Source organism: Chrysemys picta, chromosome 2 (assembly GCF_011386835.1).
Source record: "Chrysemys picta bellii isolate R12L10 chromosome 2, ASM1138683v2, whole genome shotgun sequence".
Lineage (NCBI taxonomy): Eukaryota > Metazoa > Chordata > Testudines > Emydidae > Chrysemys > Chrysemys picta.
Genome location: NC_088792.1, coordinates 43,993,373 through 44,012,385, shown reverse-complemented (window position 1 = coordinate 44,012,385; position 19,013 = coordinate 43,993,373). Strand labels below are relative to the sequence as shown.

The 19,013-nt window shown below is 47.7% G+C and overlaps 1 protein-coding gene and 1 long non-coding RNA gene across 2 annotated transcripts in view; one reads left to right on the top strand and one right to left on the bottom strand.

Annotated features, from left to right (window-relative positions):
- RUNDC3B (RUN domain containing 3B) overlaps positions 1-19,013 on the bottom strand; it is a 187,780-nt gene that overhangs the window by 74,761 nt on the left and 94,006 nt on the right. Inside the window, 2 exon segments of the mRNA XM_008169647.3 lie at positions 7,414-7,582; positions 9,332-9,412. Of these exon segments, the coding sequence (XP_008167869.2) occupies positions 7,414-7,582; positions 9,332-9,412 (250 nt within the window).
- Positions 7,827-19,013, top strand: part of LOC135981932 (uncharacterized) — a 75,988-nt gene continuing 64,801 nt past the window's right edge. The window contains exon 1 of the long non-coding RNA XR_010599139.1: positions 7,827-7,925. This is a non-coding gene — a long non-coding RNA (uncharacterized LOC135981932). The remainder of the gene's footprint in view (positions 7,926-19,013) is intronic.

Below are 19,013 nucleotides of genomic sequence, written 5' to 3'. Positions count from 1 at the left end.
GGTTGGCTGGAGGTTCATGAGAGGTAGCTCCTTAAAGAGTAGCCTATGTTTTGTATGGGGCTTTTGTCGGCGCTGAGAGTCATAGTGCCGCTGAGGAGTGTACTGTGGTGGTCAGGAGCGGGAGTCTCTTTGGTGCTGGTGTGTAAATGCAGAGGGAGCAGACATTAACTCAGGAGTCTTTAAGGGAGTGTAGGGAATCATCCCTACGCTCCACAAATAGTTTGGGACCTTCACAGGGTAAGTTTTCAATTGTGGTTTGTAGCACCTTAGGAAAGGCTGAGAGGTGCAGCCACGACACATGCGTCATGAATATAGCAGTTGCAATGGAACAGGCCACGGTATCCGCAGAGTCTAATGAGGCTTGTTGGGCTGTATGGGCCAGATATAAGCGCCTGGAATTGTTTTATGTCTCAGGACGGTTATGGCAGGATTCCTCTATTTTGGAGTAGTTGAGGTAGTTGTACTTAAGCATAAAAGCCTCGTAATTAGATATTCGAAATTGGAATGTGGCAAATGAATGAGTCTTGTGTCCGAATAAACCTAAGCCTTTCTAGTCTCTGTCCTGATGGGAAGATCGAGATTGATATTGTCATCCTCTCTCTCGCACCGCATTAACTACTATAGAATTTGGGGTGTGATGCGAGAAAAGAAATTCTACATTTTTGTCTGCCCGTTTGCCGGTCGGAAGGATGGACACTGGGGTCTGCCAGAGCACTTTCATGGGATTGAGAAAAGCCTCGTGGATATGGCAATTTTGGAGGAAGAAGATGGGTGCAGGATATCGAGCAATTTATGCTACTGATTTTCACTTCCTCCAAAAGGAATCTGGAGGGAGTCAGCAATCCTGTGGAATAATTCTTGAAAGTGCCTGCAGTCATCAGCAGCAGGAGGTGGGGGCATGATGAGGCTATCAGGGGAAGAAGAAGAAAAATGTAGTGTTGGTGAAGCTTCCTCCTCCTGTTCTTCCGCCTCACCCAGTACCGGGGGAGGTTCAATCTCTGGTGGGCGAGAAGGGAAAAGTGTAGGTCTCCGGCTTTGCTCCATGGGAGGCTTCCTGAATTGCACCATGTACATAGCCCAAGGGTGCCAATATGGCCAATGCGGAGGGAGTGGAACATGTGGTTGCATCCACAGTGGTCCATACCAGGATTGTGGTCTAGATGTGTAGATGAAGTCATTAGAGCCTGTCTCGAATAAGAGCAGGATGGAGCACTCTTCCTCATCACTGGGGAAGAGGTGCCATCCTCGATGGGGGGGTGAGGGTGAGGAGGGAGGAATGTTATGAGTCCAGAGAGAAGGGTGGAAGTGGGGGGAGGTTGTGTGTGAGCAGAGGTGACTCAGTCATGTCAGATACAAGCAGATCTTTAGGGTATCTGAATTTCTGGAGAGGAGGGAGGAGCATCATCCATACCAGTGCATGACTTGGTGCCGAGGGAGAGGTGCATTCTCTTGAACAGCCCGCAGGTGGAGCTGAAGACTTGGTCAGTGCTGAGGACTTGGTCAGTTCCGGCAGTTTCAGTGATGCTGAGGATTTGCTCTGTACCAAAGGCTTTGGCAGTGCCGAAAAGGACACCGGTGCCATGGTTTTGTTGGTGCCGTAGCTCCCAAAGTCAGTCTGCCTCGGTCTCCAGAGCCGAGAGATGGTATATATGTCCCACTCAGCTCGAGAATGGAAAGGTGCACATGTGCTGTCTAACAGGCAGTGATGAAGAAGATCTGGCATAGGCAGTGCTGCTGCACTTACAGTGGAGCACCCATAAGGATATCACTCAAAGAAGAACTTAGAAATATGCATAGAATAAGGCTTTCCAAGTGTAGAGAATAATGTTTACTTTCTCAATTAAATAGAGCTAGAGGAAGCTAGCAAAGAAATATCTGAAGAACAGCATGTAAGAAAAGCAGGAGTGCTGTGCTTTTCTTGCAGCTTACATGCAAACATGATAACTGGATGTATAAACAGAGGAATTAATTACAAAGCAAGAGAGATACAGACCCCATAGACATGATTTTAAAGTGTAGTGTCTAGTTTTGGTTATCAAAATTTAAGAAGAAAGCAACCAGGGTAATCTGAGACAGCAAACAGAACAGACTACCCAGCAACACTGAGAGACTAATAATTCTATATTTATGTTAAAAAAGTTAACACAATATTTTTCCTTGATGTAATGTAGATGAATAGCTAAAAACCTGAGAGATCTAAAGTAGTAAAAATAATGTAGCAGTTAGAAATTGGTTTGCCAAACATTTTGGAACGCCACCACCACACAAATTTTACAAAAGAAAAAATGTCAAAAAGCAGAGAGAATGAATGCACATTGTGCCTAGTTTCTCTATGAGGGTATGTCCACAGTGGAGCTGGCAGTGTAATTTCCAGGTCAAAAGGACACACCTTCATTGGCTCTGATCAAGTTAGCACACTAAAAATAGACATGTGGCAACCTCGAGTACCTACTTAGGGTTTCAGACGGGATAATATTCAGGGTAGCTAGCCCATCCTGCAACTCATGCTGCCACAACCACACTTCTATTTTTAGTGCACTACCTCCACTGGAGCTAACAAAGGTATGTTTACCTAAACTGGAAATTATACTTCCAGCTCCTGTGAAGACAGCGCTGACACTGATTGGCTATGTCTATACTACTACTTTTGTCAGTATAACTTATGTCACTCAGGGGTGTGAAAAAAACCCCAATGCTGAGCAACGTAAGTTGCACTGACAGAAGCGCCAGTGTGGACAGTGCTATGTTGCTGGGAGAGCAATATTTTTGGTCAGAAAAAAAAAATTCCACTATTGTAACTAACAGTCATAGCAAAGATGAGCCACTAGTATAAACAAAAGTACTGTGTTAGGGTAGATCTGCACTTTGAGCTGGAGATGTAAATTCCAGCTCAAGGAGATGTACCTGTGCTAGCTAAGATTGAGCTAGTGTCATAGGTGCCAACTTCCCCTCTTTCCTGTAGGTACTCCATCCCCTTTTGCCCCCATCCCCACCCCACCCCTTCCATGAGGCTCCGCCCCACCTCTTCCCACCCCTACCCCACCCAGATTCCAACCCCTTCCCCAAAGTCCCTGCCCCAACTACGCCCCCTCCCTGCCCCTATTCCAACTCCTTCCCCAAATCCCCACCTCCTCCCCTCAGTACATACACATTCAAGATGCTAGACACATACTTAGGGCAGCTAGTCCTTTCCACCACTGCTGTACTCTGTTTTTGGCCACTCACTCAATCAGATCTAGTGCAGGTATGTCTCCTTAAGCTGCAAATTACACCTCCAGCTCAAAGTGTAGACATATCCCTAATGCCAGGCTACATGATATTTTAGGGTACTTCTACACTGCAGCTGGGGGGTGTAATTCCCACTTGGGTAGACATGTATGCACTAGTTCCGTCAAGCTAACTTGCTAAAAATAGCAAAGTTGCCACAGCAGCACAGGCTAGCTACCCAAGTACATACCTAGGATCTCAGACCTCGGACAAGAGTATACCCAGGCAGCTAGCCAGAGCTGCCACTTGTGCCACAGCCACAATGCTATTTTTAGTGTGCTAATTTAATCAGAACTAGAAAGTGTAGAGCTGGAAATTATACCTCCCAGCTGCAAGGTAGATGCACCCTTAGAACTGCTCTGATCAGTGCTAGGTATCATGGTGTTAAACACGGTGGGGCCTACAGGAGCTCTAGTTATCCTAATGGTATCATCATTGCTACGAGTGGTGGAGTTGGACTGGTGTTAGCAATGGTGGGAAATTTCAGGGGGATAGAGGGAAACAGCAAAGATGTAGCCAAACAGACTCATAGAATATCAGGGTTGGAAGGGACCTCAGGAGGTCATCTAACCCCTGCTCAAAGCAGGACCAATCCCCAGACAGATTTTTACCCCAGATCCCTAAGTGGCCCCCTCAAGGATTGAACTCACCAGCCCTAGGTTTAGCGGGTTAATGCTCAAACCACTGAGCTATCCCTCCCCTGAACTAGTGCTCCAGGTGAGGTTTGAACTCTCAATCTCAGCATCACTTCACTGCTCTATAAGTACTGTGCCCTACCCATTGCACCACTGGAGCCCAGTTTCACTTAATCTTTTTATTCTATATAGCTTGCCCTTTTTCAACCCGTGATTCTACTTCCTTTTGAAAGCAGGGGCAAGGGACTCTGCACTGGAGTAGAACATTCAGTCCCAGCTGCTAGGTTGGGACTCTGCCATTTGGAATATAAACATCCACCTTTATCCCTCTCCTTTTCATTCACTAAGGGAGTGCTTAGTGGAGCAGGTATAGCCCTATGGTTTTCCTTCCCCAGACTATCCACACTCCACCCACCCAATTTTATTATTGCCCATACTTTACTTTTCTGGGGGTTTATTTAAAAATTTGGCATTAAATATTCTATTAAACGAAGCCATTAAGCAGAATCTTTTATAACATAGTAGGTCTCCCTGGGATGGGGCGGCTAACCCTCACTGGCAAAAAGGGGTTAAAAGCAGCCCTAGTAAGGCTGCGCTGGAGGCAGCCAATCAGAGGAAAGCTGAGAGGAGCAGCTAATCAGGGCCAAGTAGGCCTATATAAAAAACGAGCTGCAAGGCAGAGGAAGGCAGTTTTCTGCTGGGAGCACAGGGAGGAAGGACTGTGTCCCTGAAGGGCCAAGAGAACTGCCAGCACCCTGGACAGAGCAGTGCTGCAAACAGTGGCGGAGGAAGCCAGAGAGACAGGTCCTGGCTGACTGCCTGGGGACTGCAGACTGAGGCCCTGATACAAAGGTAAAGAAGGTGGCAGAGCCACGCAGGAAGTGGCTAGACCATGGACTGCAGTTTGCCACTGGCGGGAAGTGGCTGAACAGTGGACTGCAGGTCCCCCGTGTGTGGCATGGCCGGAGGGCTGTGTCGCTGAAGAGGGCGCCGCAGTCCTTGGAGAGACGTGGGCCAAGAGCGGGAGTCACGGTGGCAATGCACCACCTGAAGGGGGCGCACTCAACTGCAGAGCTAATTCCCAAGACAGGATGAAGAGGCACCAGAGTGGTAAGCAAACCTCGTTACACCCCCTTTATGCATTCCTCCTCTTTTTCCTTCACTCCTTCTTAATTTTTCTTTGTTTCTCCCATCAGCTTTAATTTTATTTCCATCTGTCTGTCCCACTATTTCACTTTCCTCTTTTTTCTGGGTTTTGTTACTTCAAACACTTTCTCCCACCTTCAATCCCTCTCTTTTTTTTTTAAGCCACCAACACTTACACTCACCCCCCCACCCCACCCCCCCCACACACTTTTTGTCCCTTTTCTCTGTTCCAATGTGTTACTGCCCAGTTCTTGAGGGTAGCATTCTGTGTTAGAAATAGGGCTGAAATATTATGCTATAAAATGGGTTGGACATACGCTATACTAGCAAACCACCTGAATATGCTTCAAACCTTTGGCATTAAGTCTTGTTTTTGAAAAGCTGCCTAATTCTGGTACTTTTATGCCTTCTTCATAGTATTTGAGTGACTCCAAATATTTTGTCCCTCACTTCCCTTCCACACCTCTTCTCTCTCTCTAACCCTCTCCAGTTTGAAGGAGAAATAGCTTGATTAGTTTATATATTTTTTGTTGTTTATGTGTATGTGAGAGAGTGAAAGTGTGTGTTGTGCATCTGAGGCAAAGTTAAGTCAAAGAAATTAGTTTTGCATTTCTCTCTCTAAGTGATTAGTTTGATAGTCATTCTTATCTCTTGCAGAAGTAAGTTCCATAGTCTAGGTCCAGCTTTTGTGAAAGTTCTATCTCCAACACTCTCAAGCCTCCCTGACTAGTCAACACTAATTGTTCTGGTGGAATGTAGCCATCAGATGAAGAGGACAAAGGGTTATGAAACCGGGAACTCTCAGATAGCTAGGCCAGTCCCAAGACATGCAGCTATACCAGGTATAACCAATTGCTTATATGCGCTCTACGGGCTAGAGATGGAAACTGGGAGACAGACATTCTGCATTAGATTTTCAGATCTGCCATCAATTCACTGTAATACTTTGGACGATTGAGTTAACAGTGCCTCAGTTTATCCACCAATAAAGTGCATATAGTAAATTCCTACTTATTGTACCACATTGGGGTATCATAGGGCCTATTTTAAAGTAATTTGAAATCTTCTAATTAAAAGGGGCTATATAAGTGCTAAGTATTATTATTTATTCTGTCTAGATATTAAGAGACCTCATGTAAATTATCAGATTCAATAGTGACAGGGCACACATCAGTACTTAGATATATGGAAGCCAAAGAACACACAAAGTAGTGTTACCCTGTTTGGCCTGAGCAGCTAGCGAAAAATTCAGGGTCTTGCAGGTTGCTCCAGGTAGGAGGAGAAACTGATGATATCAGGAATCTTTGATACCCGGAGGAGGAAGCTAGACATGGAGGTGCTCTGCAACTGTGAGGCCTATTTCCAATCCATCTTGAAGTCACATCGCCAGGCAGAGTTCCTCTGAGCTGTGTCCACTGCCTCCCTGATACCTTCAAGGACCAGTGGGTACTGTCCAGGGTTCTCTGCTCAGCGGCCTCTTCTGGATCCCTGATTTTATCCTTGTGACCTTCACTTCTGTCCCTATTTTTTTCATTTGTCGTCCCCCAAAATTAGTTGATGCCTGGGTCCAATAGCTCTTCCCCTTAAGCTGAGGGGGGAGGCCATTAGTAATGGGTAGGCCCACACCTGCCCATCCCCAGTGCTTCAATAGGTACCTTTGAAGCAATCTTGTTTATTTATAAGAAATATACAAAGTCCTGTATCAGAGTGGTAGCTGTCTTAGTCTGGATCTGTAAAAAGCAACGGAGAGTCCTGTGGCATCTTTAAGACTAACAGATGTATTGGAGCATAAGCTTTCGTTGGTGAATACCCATTTCTTCAGACGCATGTCTGCACGTCATGACATGCGTCTGACGAGGTGGGTATTTACCCACGAAAGCTTATGCTCGGATACAAAGTCCTGTTTTCATTGAACATAGAGGAGCCAAGACTCAGGAGGTAGTTTCATTGCTTACAGCCCCAAGCCTCTTTTAGCCAGCTTGTCCAGACTGCATGTGTTTTCTAAACCTGTTCCTGTATGCTTCTGCTTCTCTCTCCACACTCCCCACCCAAGCCCTCCATTCACATAAGTTCACATTCCTGGGTGGACTCACATATGCTTGTTTTAGGTTGGGAGCTACTACAAAAGGAGTATAACTGTTTCTTACAGCCATCTTAAATAAAGTGTGGCAGTCCAACCCACCAACTTCAATTACATTTAACCTGACCCACAATAATAGCTATATTTGTTATGTTTTGACAAACATATATTACTAGAAGAATACCTGTTTACAGGATCCTATGTCTTTTCAGTGACAATAATATTGGACATAAAAGTACACATTAGTTCAGTCACCCTCACCCCTCCACAAACTGATTTTTTTACCTTCTGCTCCAAGGTGAGTCGATACTTCTGTTCTACCCTTTTGCATTTGTTGTACCAACTGTTTTCATCCATGAGGAAAGGAGGTCCAATATTTTCCGGAGTACTGCTTTCACTGCCGCTACTTCCGAGAGTCCTTAGCTCTTCTTCATCACTGCTGATGCTATCAGAACTGAAGGACCAAATTTATAAACCAAATGAAAATTACAGTCAACTGATACAAAACCTGCCTTGAAACTGAAGCACTGCTACTCTTAAAACATGAAATGCAAAGCCTTCTTTAAAAATAAATAATAAATAAATAAATAAATCAGTAATGGAATAGCTGTAGGATTAAACATTACAACTACAGTTTACAAGATAGTCATTATTTGCTCAGCAAACACAAAGCTATTTCACAACCACCGAAAGTAATGCCAGGAATCTGTGTCTGCGAAGTTATCAGCTATGTAAGGCAGCACAAAAAGGAAGATCTTGCTATGTTACATTGGAGAGGTGGCCATTAACTCAGAAAGGTAAGAATTTTAGCTTATCCCTTTACCTTTTTCCTTGTTACTAAGTTTTCTGCTGCATCATCAAGAACTTTTAGCTAGTTTTCAGTTGTGAGAGTTCTGCATAATTCACTTATTTTTCATGTTTCTTCTAGAAGTATTTAGCATTGTAAATACTATAAATCATAGTATTTATAGGATTCTCTTCAAATATGCTATTTAAAACAGTTCAAGAAGAATACCAACAGTGAAGGCATGCTACTATAACACACTCGTTACTTATGGATCTTTTAGTCCTCATTATCAAGGTTCAACATAAAAGTGTTTGAATCACTGCCCTAGTACCTATGGGGTCTAATTTGTTTTAATTTTAAGACAAATCAGGGAATCAGCCCTGCTGTGACAAATATGGGTGTCCATTAAAGCTTTTAGACTAGATCAGTACAGTGGTGACCCTGAACAGACACAGGGTTTTCGATAAGCTTTGTGTGCACACTAAAGAAATGCTCACATTCTATTACTGATTTGGGTCAAAAATATTTTTGTAGTGTTGTAGTTAACTTAAACTGAACTTTGCAATTAGGCAATTAAAAAAAAAAGCTAATGAGATCTGCATCTCTAGAGAAGAATTAGAATTTTCATTTTTCAGCCATGTGTCTTAGCGACAGTACATCAAATGTTTCATGGGAGAACATCTTAATTCCCGCCTGCTTTTCAAAACAGTTAAATCTAGCAACAAAATCTATAGCAGTATTTCCATGCTCTTTTGAGGTGCTGAGTGGGGCTACTGATGGCCTCACTGTTCTCAGTCAGATACAGATATTAACTAAATGTTCTTTGTCAAAAAGGATCATTATGCTAAACCATATAGTTAAAAATTGGTTGAAGAGACCCAGGTATTATACAGGTAACCACAGGATATTTTTGAAGGGCTAAATACTAATACCACATATAGACAGACTTTACAAGATGCAACAGAAGTCAACAAGATATAGGTGCAGATGTGATTTTTCTCACCTTTATACGAACAATGCCATTAACTATGTGAAAAAAAACGTACACATAGGAAGGAAAATGTAATTGGCATATCTTCCTACAGAAAAAAAGCATTGATTACAGCTGCTCTACAATCTGATATTAGCTCTAATTAAAAAGTCTAAGCTTCAGTGATAAAAGTAATTTTTCTCTTTAAAATTAGCATAAGTATTAAACATCTGAGTATAGACTAAAATTTCAGCATGACTGCTCACAGCTCATAAGTCACGCAGTATTACAGCAATAAAAAGCTAAGCATCCCATGCTGGTCACCAAGCGCAGAATGTCACAACATACTGAAAGCCAAATAAACTTCAAAAAGGTAAGTAAAAGGCAAAATATCCAACTACCAAGTGAAGCTGAAAAATAAAATGAAGTTTCAAAATGAAAAGTACCTTTGGGTGAACTTCAGATAGGGTGTATAATCTATTACAGCTGGAAAGTTGCCATCCAATCCCTCTCCCTTCAGGCAGAAACTGACATAATACAGAGAATCAGTAATCACGTTACACCAAGAAAATGAAATAGCAGTGGCACAGTTCAATCTTAATAGGATATAATTTGATCTTCTTTACCAACAAAATCAAAGTATTATTAAAAAAAAAAAAGATTGTGGGGTACAGTTTTCAGTTACTGAAATACCATCACATATCCTGAATCTAGTTTGTTAAAGTTAAATTACCAACTAATTTATTTAAAAAGTGAAAAGTCATTGCTTCGGTTTTAGAATGATGTAATTTTTATACATTATTCAGGGGGAAAGGGAAGTATGTTCTTAGTTTGCCTTTTCTCAAAGGTTTTGAAGAGCTGCCAATTGTGCATGGAAAGTTGGAGAAAGACATTCCTTTAGATACAATTCTGTTTATATATTGCTGCATTTTCTGCACATTAAAACTATTGAGACTACAAATTCCCAAAGCATGTTCAGCTCTTTTCAATCATATAGGAACAATCAATCACCACCCTCATGGGTTTGCTACCTTAAGTCCTGATTTCGCAAATGGTTTACACAGATACTTGACCTGATTGTAATGGAACTACTCACATGCATAAAAGCAAGCATGTGTGTAAGTGGTTGCTAGTTCCAGGCCTAAAAGACCAGATAAATGGATGGAGAAAAGGATGTACATATAAAGGAAGTGATCAGAGCAACTGGCACACACCTTATTAATTCTGCTTTTTAAATTCTTTATTTTTTACTGTGAGGGTGCAGATGGAGGGAGGGGGAATAGCATGAAGGGGAGTGCTACTAGGAACAAGGCAGAAGAAAGAAGAGGAAGAAAGCTTCACAGGAGAAGAAAGGGTTGAGAAATTGAGGTTTATTACAGATATTTGGAAGAAAAAGTTTGCAAAGAGTTAACCTACTCATTCTGCTTATTCAGAACAAAGACGAGTGATTTATAACATCACAACCAATTACTGCAATAACTTTTTTTTTTTTAAACACTTCAAGTGATGAGTTGCAGGAACAGATGAACATTTTAGAAACCAACATACTAACATTCAGAAATGTCCCCATGTATCCATATAGTTTTCTAAAACTCAAATATAAAGATCACAACACAGATAGAGAAGATTAAACATGGTTCTGATCTAAAATTAAGGTTTAAGTACAATAAAAAACGGTTACTCACCTTTGTAACTGTTGTTCTTCGAGATGTGTTGCTCATATCCATTCCAATTAGGTGTGTGCGCGCCACGTGCACGATCGTCGGAGAAATTTTCTATCCTAGCAACACCCGATGGGTCGGCTGTGGAGCCCCCTGGAGTGGCGCCTTCATGGCGCTGGATATATACCCCAGCTGACCCAGCGTCCCCTCAGTTCCTTCTTGCCAGCTACTCCGACAGTGGGGAAGGGGTGGCGGGTTTGGAATGGATATGAGCAACACATCTCGAAGAACAACAGTTACAAAGGTGAGTAACCGTTTTTTCTTCAAGTGCTTGCTCATATCGATTCCAATTAGGTGACTACGGTGGGGTCGGAGTGAGACATCGCTGTGTGCAAAACCGCTGATCCGAATGCAGCATCGTCTCTGGACTGCTGTACCAGCGCATAGTGAGCGGCGAAGGTGTGGACTGACGACCAAACCGCAGCTCTACAAATGTCCTGGATCGGGACTCGAGCCAGGAAGGCAGTCGAGGAGGCTTGGGTGGTGGGCGCGGCGTCGGGGCACTGGCCAGGTCGTAGCAAGCACGAATGCAGGACGTGATCCAAGAGGAGAGACGTGAGGAGACCAGTAAGCCTTTCATCCGGTCGGCCACTGCAACGAAGAGTTGCGTCGTCTTCCTAAACAGCTTCGTACGCTCAATATAGAAAGCCAGGGCCCTGCGTACGTCCAAGGAATGCAGACGCTGGTCTTGACGGGTGGCGTGTGGCTTAGGATGGAAGACCGGGAGAAATATATCCTGGTTCACATGAAAAGCTGAAACTACCTTGGGAAGAAAGGCAGGGTGGGGGCGGAGCTGCACCTTGTCTTTATGGAAAGCTGTGTACGGAGGCTCAGATGTGAGCCCCCTGATTTCAGAGACACACCTTGCTGAAGTGATGGCAACAAGGAAGGCTGTCTTCCAAGATAGGTACAGGAGTGAGCAGGTAGCCAATGGCTCGAACGAGGGCCCTGTGAGCTTGGAGAGAACCAGGTTAAGATCCCACGCCGGAACGGGTTGGCGTTGCTGTGGGTACGTCCGGTCTAAGCCCTTGAGGAATCCAACGACCACCGGGTTAGAGAAGACCGAGGAAGCGAGTTCTCCTGGGTGGAACACCGATATAGCGGCCAGGTGAACCCTGATTGAAGATACCGCCAAGCCCTGCTGCTTCAGGGATAGGAGATATTCAAGTATAAAAGGAATAGACGCCTGCAAGGGGGGCGTGGCCCGCTGCTCGCACCAACAGGAGAACTGTTTCCACTTGGCTAAGTAAGTGGTCAGTGTAGAGGGCTTTCTACTTCCCAGCAGAATCTGTTGAACGGGATGTGAGCATCGTAGCTCTGCACGATTCAGCCATGGAGCATCCACACTGTAAGGTGGAGCGATTGTAGGTCGGGGTGACAGAGTCGGCTGTGGTCCTGAGAGATCAAGTCTGGGCACAAGGGGAGCGTGATCGGAGTTTGTACCGATAGCTCCAGAAGCGTGGTGTACCAGTGTTGTCTCGGCCAAGCTGGAGCGACTAGAATCATACGAGCCTTGTCTCTGCGTAGCTTGAGCAGTTCCCTGTGGACAAGTGGAAATGGAGGGAAAGCGTAGAACAGTTGGTCTTTCCACGTTAGAAGGAAAGCGTCCGACAGGGAGCCCGGAGATTGCCCTTGGAGGGAGCAGAACACGTGGCACTTCCTGTTGGCTCGTGATGGGAACAGGTCAACTGGGGAAATCCCCACCTCTGGAAGGTGGAATGGATGATGTCTGGGCGAATCGACCACTCGTGCGTCTGGAAGGATCTGCTGAGACGGTCCGCTAGAGTGTTCTGGACTCCAGGGAGAAACGATGCCATGAGATGTGTCGAGTGGGCAATGCAGAATTCCCACAGGCGAATGGCCTCTTGGCATATGAGAGACGACCGGGCTCCTCCTTGCTTGTTGATGTAGAACATGGCCGTGGTGTTGTCTGTGAGGACTGACACGCAACGGCCATGCAGGAGACCAAGAAATACCTGACAGGCTAGACGCACCGCCAACAGCTCTCGAACATTGATGTGCAGAGCTAGCTGGGATGCGGTCCACAGGCCCTGGGTATGGTGCTCTCCGAGGTAAGCGCCCCAAACTAGGATGAAGCATCCATGACCAGGTGCAGGGAGGGTTGTGGGGTGTGAAACGGCATTCCTGCGCAAACCGCCTTGTGATCCAGCCACCAGGTGAGAGAGGCCAAGACAGAGTTCGGAATCATGACCACCATGTTCAGGTTGTGCCGATAAGGACGGTACACTGACGATATCCAGGCCTGAAGTTGGCGAAGCCAAAGTCTGGCATGCCTGGTTACGTAAGTACAAGAGGCCATGTGACCCAACAGGCCGAGGCACGTCCTTATTGTGGTAATTGGGAAGACCTGGAGCCCTCGGATGATGTTTGTGATGGTGTGAAACCGAGCGTCTGACAGAAGAGCTTGGGCAAGTCTGGAGTCTAAGACTGCCCCGATAAACTCTATTCTCTGGGTTGGCTCCAGAGTGGACTTCTCTTTGTTGAGTAGAATGCTTAACTCGTGGAATGTTTGTAGTATTATCTGGACGTGAGCTTGAACTTGCTCCCTGGTGCGGCCAGTCGTCTAGATACGGGAACACCTGTATCCTTTGCCGATGAAGGTATACTGCCACGACAGCCATACATTTGGTGAACGCTCTCGGAGCCGCGGACAAGCCGAAGGGAAGGACGGCAAATTGGTAGTGCACATTGTTTACTACAAATCGAAGGAAGCGCCTGTGTGGGGGGTAGATTGCTATGTGAAAATATGTGTCCTTCATGTCGAGGGCGGCGTACCAGTCGCTAGGATCCAGGGAAGGGACTATGGTCCCCAAGGAGACCATGCGGAACTTCAACTTTACTATGAATTTGTTGAGTCCGTGTAAGTCTAAAATGGGACGCAGACCCCCTTTTGCTTTGGGGATCAGGAAGTAGCGGGAGTAGAACCCCCTGCCCCTTAACTCTGGGGGAACCTCCTCTATGGCTCCCATAGAGAGAAGGCCCAAAACCTCCTCCGTAAGGAGATGCACGTGAGAAGGGTCCCTGAAGAGGGACGGGGGGGAGGGAGTGCGAGGGGGGAAACGAAGAAAACTGGAGAGCGTATCCCCTCTCCACCGTGCGAAGGACCCAACGGTCCGAGGTTATAAGGGACCAAGCACGGTGGAAACGAGAGAGGCGATCCCAAAAGGAAGGAAATGGATCCTGGGTAGTGGCTGGCGCGCCGTCCTCGAGCGCACCTTCAAAAGTTTTGTCTAAGACCTGAAGGTGGCCTAGGAGGGCCCTGGTTCTGACCGGGTTGAGGGCCGGTCGACCTTCGTCTACCACCTCGTCCCCGCCTTCTGGCGAAGTCCTGTCTCGGACGAGGCGGGGGAGGGAAGAACCTTTGCGGCTGGGGCTTAAAGGGCCTGCACTGGGGTCCTGGGACATGCATCCCCAGGGAGCGCATGATGGTTCTCGAGTCCTTGAGGCTCTGCAACCGAGAGTCCATCTTGTACGAGAATAACCCCGGACCCTCGAACGGTAGATCCTGCAGGGTCTGCTGCAGTTCTGGCAGTAAGCCCGAAACCTGGAGCCAGGAGACGCGTCGCATGGCTATGCCAGATGCTAGTGTCCTGGCGGCCGAGTCCGCTATGTCCAGGGAGGCTTGTAAGGAGGTCCTAGCCACCTTCTTACCTTCCTCCACTAAGGCCTCAAACTCCTCTCTTGAGTCCTGGGGAACCAACTCTTTGAATTTACCCATGGAGTTCCATGAGTTGTAACTGTAGCGGCTCAAGAGCGCCTGTTGGTTCGCGGCGCTGAGCTGCAGACCCCCCGCCGAGTACACTTTACGCCCGAAGAAATCGAAGCGTTTAGCGTCCTTCGATTTGGGCGCTGCCGCCTGCTGGCCATGACGCTCTCTTGCGTTCACCGAGGACACGACCAGTGAACACGGTGGAGGGTGCGTATATAAGTATTCATGGTCCTTGGAGGGGACGAAGTACTTTCTTTCTACCCCTCTGGCAGTGGTTGGAATGGAGGCAGGGGTTTGCCATATGGTATTGGCATTAGCCTGAATCGTACGGATCAGTGGTAATGCCACCCGGGATGGGGCATCAGCAGACAGGATGCTCACCACCGGGTCCTGTACCTCTACTATCTCCTCCGCCTGGCGGTCCATGTTACGTGCCACCCTATGTAATAGGTCTTGGTGGGCACAAAGATCTACTGGGGGCGGGCCTGAGGCTGTTGTGCCCGCCACTGCCTCATCCAGGGAAGATGAGGAGGATGCCTCCGGGGGTAAGGGATCCAAATGAGGGTCCGGTTCGAAGGGACCCTGATGCGGAGGATCTCCTGCCCCGGGGTCTGGGGCCTGTGGTGTAGGCACTGGAGCCTCCATGTCCCCTGGGGGAGGACTGGAGATGGTGGCCTCCGGGACTCTGGGCTCGGAGTGTGTCGAGTGAGAGGCCGATGGAGGAGCCCCTTGCGTCTGATGATACGCCCACGGGGTCTAGAAAGACCAATGCGTAGGGTCCTGCGCAGCGTCTTCTGCCTCCTCCTGCCAACGACCCAAGTCAGCGGCAGCCTGACCCTGAGCAGGGTATGCTGATCAAGAAGCCCCGTCGGATGAGCAAGACGCTGATCTCGAGGGCCAGGGCGGTGCCGAACGTGGCTGCATTGGTTCGGTCCGGTACGGGGCCGATCGGTGCCGGTCCATAGGCGAGCTGTCCCTGCGCGGTGCCGGTGAGCGGTACCGTGATCGAGAGCAGTGCCGCTGGCCATGTCGGTGCCGAGATCCGGATCTGGACCGAGATGAAAAACGACCGCCTGTAGACGCGGTGCCGGGAGCAGCCCCTCGAACTGGAGCGGCGCTCGTACTGGTGCCGAGAACTACGCCTAGACTCCGATCAGTACCGATGGTCCTGACAGTGCCGAGACGTAGATGGGTGCCGTGAAGAAGACCTAGGCCGCGAGTACGACCGGTGCCGGGGTGAAGGTCGGCGCCGGGACTGCGAGCGGCGTCGGGACCTGCTCCAAGACCGGGAGCGGTGCCGCAAGTCCACGCTCGGAGATGGCGGGCGTACCAGGGCAGGCTTGCCCCTGGATTGCACAGTCCGAAGAGCAGGCGGTGCCTCGGGCTGGGACGGCGCCAGCTCCATGAGGGCGATGAGTTCTTTTGCTGTTGCGAAGGTCTCCAGAGTAGACGGGAGACAGGGCTCCACCACCGAACGAGGCGGTGAGTCAGTCCGCACCGGACTCAACGGCCCTACCCCCGGTGCCGGAGTCAACGGTGTTGAAGATATCTGCGCCTTCTGGTGCTCTAGCGGCGGACGCGGCTCTACCACCGGTGCCAGGGGAGCTGGTGCCTGTAGGACAGCGGCATCCTGTGTCTTGCGGGGTCTTTTATGTCTCAGAGACAGGGAACGGCGCCGAGGCGCTTGTGGCGGATGCGGTGCTGAGGGAGGATGGTGCCGTGAGGCCTTATCTGCGTCTGCTCGCGGTGTAGTACCGGTAGGTGCCGCAGGGGCGCTGCACACCGAGGCGCTCGGTGCCGGAACTTGGCGCGCCGAGGGAGGATCTGGGCTAAGTGCCGCCTCCATGAGGAGCTGCTTGAGTCTAAAGTCCCGCTCCTTTTTAGTCCTGGGTTTGAAAGCCTTACAGATTTTGCACTTATCTGTCTGGTGAGACTCTCCTAAGCACTTCCTAAGGAGTCGTGTGGATCCCCCGTTGGCATAGGCTTAGCACAGGACGCGCACGGCTTAAAGCCAGGAGCCTTGGGCATGAGCCCGGCTATGCGCCGGGGGGAAAAGGGGGGAGAAATAGCCCCCTTAGCTCCCGCTAACTATTTACAACTATTTAAAATTAACCTAATTGCCTTCTATGATGAGATAACTGGCTCTGTGAATGAGGGGAAAGCAGTGGATGTGTTATTTCTTGACTTTAGCAAAGCTTTTGATACGGTCTCCCACAGTATTCTTGCCGCCAAGTTAAAGAAGTATGGGCTGGATGAATGGACTGTAAGGTGGATAGAAAGCTGGCTAGATCGTCGGGCTCAACGGGTAGTGATCAATGGCTCCATGTCTAGTTGGCAGCCGGTTTCAAGCGGAGTGCCCCAACGGTCGGTCCAGGGGCCGGTTTTGTTTAATATCTTTATTAATGATCTGGAGGATGGTGTGGACTGCACTCTCAGCAAGTTTGCAGATGACACTAAACTAGGAGGCGTGGCAGATACACTAGAGGGTAGGGATCGGATACAGAGGGACGTAGACAAATTAGTGGATTGGGCCAAAAAAAACCTGATGAGGTTCAACAAGGACAAGTGAAGAGTCCTGCACTTAGGACGGAAGAATCCCATGCACTGCTACAGATTAGGGACCGAATGGCTAGGTAGCAGTTCTGCAGAAAAGGACCTAGGGGTCACAGTGGACGAGAAGCTGGATATGAGTCAACAGTGTGCTCTTGTTGCCAAGAAGGCTAACGGCATTTTGGGCTGTATAAGTAGGGGCATTGCCAGCAGATCGAGGAACGTGATCGTTCCCCTTTATTCGACATTGGTGAGGCCTCATCTGGAATACTGTGTCCAGTTTTGGGCCCCACACTACAAGAAGGATGTGGAAAAATTGGAAAGAGTCCAACGGAGGGCAACAAAAATGATTAGGGGTCTGGAGCACATGACTTATGAGGAGAGGCTGAGGGAACTGGGATTGTTTAGTCTCCAGAAGAGAAGAATGAGGGGGGATTTGAGAGCAGCCTTCAACTACCTGAAGGGGGGGTGGGTTCCAAAGAGGATGGAGTTCTGCTGTTCTCAGTGGTGGCAGATGACAGAACAAGGAGCAATGGTCTCAAGTTGCAGTGGGGGAGGTCCAGGTTGGATATTAGGAAAAACTATTTCACTAGGAGGGTGGTGAAACACTGGAATGCGTTACCTAGGGAGGTGGTGGAGTCTCCTTCCTTGGAGGTTTTTAAGGCCCGGCTTGACAAAGCCCTGGCTGGGATGATTTAGTTGGGAATTGGTCCTGCTTTGAGCAGGGGGTTGGACTAGATGACCTCTTGAGGTCCCTTCCAACCCTGATATTCTATGATTCTATGAAAATAGTGAACTATTAACAACAATGACTAGTCTAAAGAATATAACTAACTACAACTATAAGAACTAACAGGTTAGGCTAGGGAGAGTGGAGAACAGCTATGCCGCGCTCCACAGTTCCAATGACCGTCAGGGGCGGTAAGAAGGAACTGAGGGGGCGCTGGGTCGGCTGGGGTATATATCCAGCGCCATGAAGGCGCCACTCCAGGGGGCTCCACAGCCGACCCATCGAGTGTTGCTAGGGTAGAAAATTTCTCCAACGATCGTGCACGCGGTGCACGCACACCTAATTGGAATCGATATGAGCAAGCACTCGAAGAAGAATGATAGTTTCACAAGGTTTCCAAGAGGCTCAAATACAATTTTTTCATTCCTCCTCTCCCTCCCGCACCAAACACCAAAATATACACTTTCTAAAAATTGCTCCTCAGAGGGAGACCGTTCCTGCAGTCAATTTAGAAGCTTAGTTTTGTTAAAGAAATTCCTTTATCAAATTAAAAAACTGTTCTGAAGAAATAGTCAAAGTGAGTTTTTCCAAAAGTCTTAAACCTTTGAATATTTTTAGTCATTTAAAAATATTTAAACTTGCAGTAAGGAGAGGTGTGGGGATGCAACATGGAGCACAAATACATTTTCCATGTCATACAAACCATTATACAGACAAGTCTAGCTAAAAACAATACAGAACTCTAATGTATGGTACACCTCGCAAACTGGTTCACCCAATGTCTGGAGCAAAGGCACTCAGACAAAGCTGAAAAAACTAGCTTGGAGTGACAGTTGCCTCTTTGTTGCTACTGAAAGTGTAATAGTAAAATGAGGATGATGTAAGGTAAGATCAGCTATGGTATCTCAATGTAGGGGCAGATGTTCTTCCCTCAGCAGAAGGAATTAACTTAAGGAACTGGACAGTAGACCATGTATTCCTTTAGCTTCTCCAGTGGTTCATCTGTTTGATTGCTAAATAGATTCTCCCCTTCAAAGGGAAAGTCCTCTATTCTGAACCTGTTTCACTGGGAAGAGCAGATCTTAACACGCTATGTCTTCTTAAGCTAATAATAGATGCTGTCGCTTTAGTCAAAGAGCATCAAATGATACTCAGACAGTGGTCCCCAAACTTTTTACCTCGCGCCCCCTCCTTACTCCTGTCCGCACCCCCAAGAGGTGGGAGCAGGGCCATGACTCCAGGAGTGGGGATAAGGACGGGGTAAGGGGGCCGGCAGCTGGGGCCCCAGGTCAGTGGTGCTGCAACTCACTTTTAATAGTGGGGGTGCTGATAGCCAACCCCCTTACCCCTGTCCGCCCCCGCCCCAGAGCTGGGGCTGGGAGCAGGGCTGTATCTCT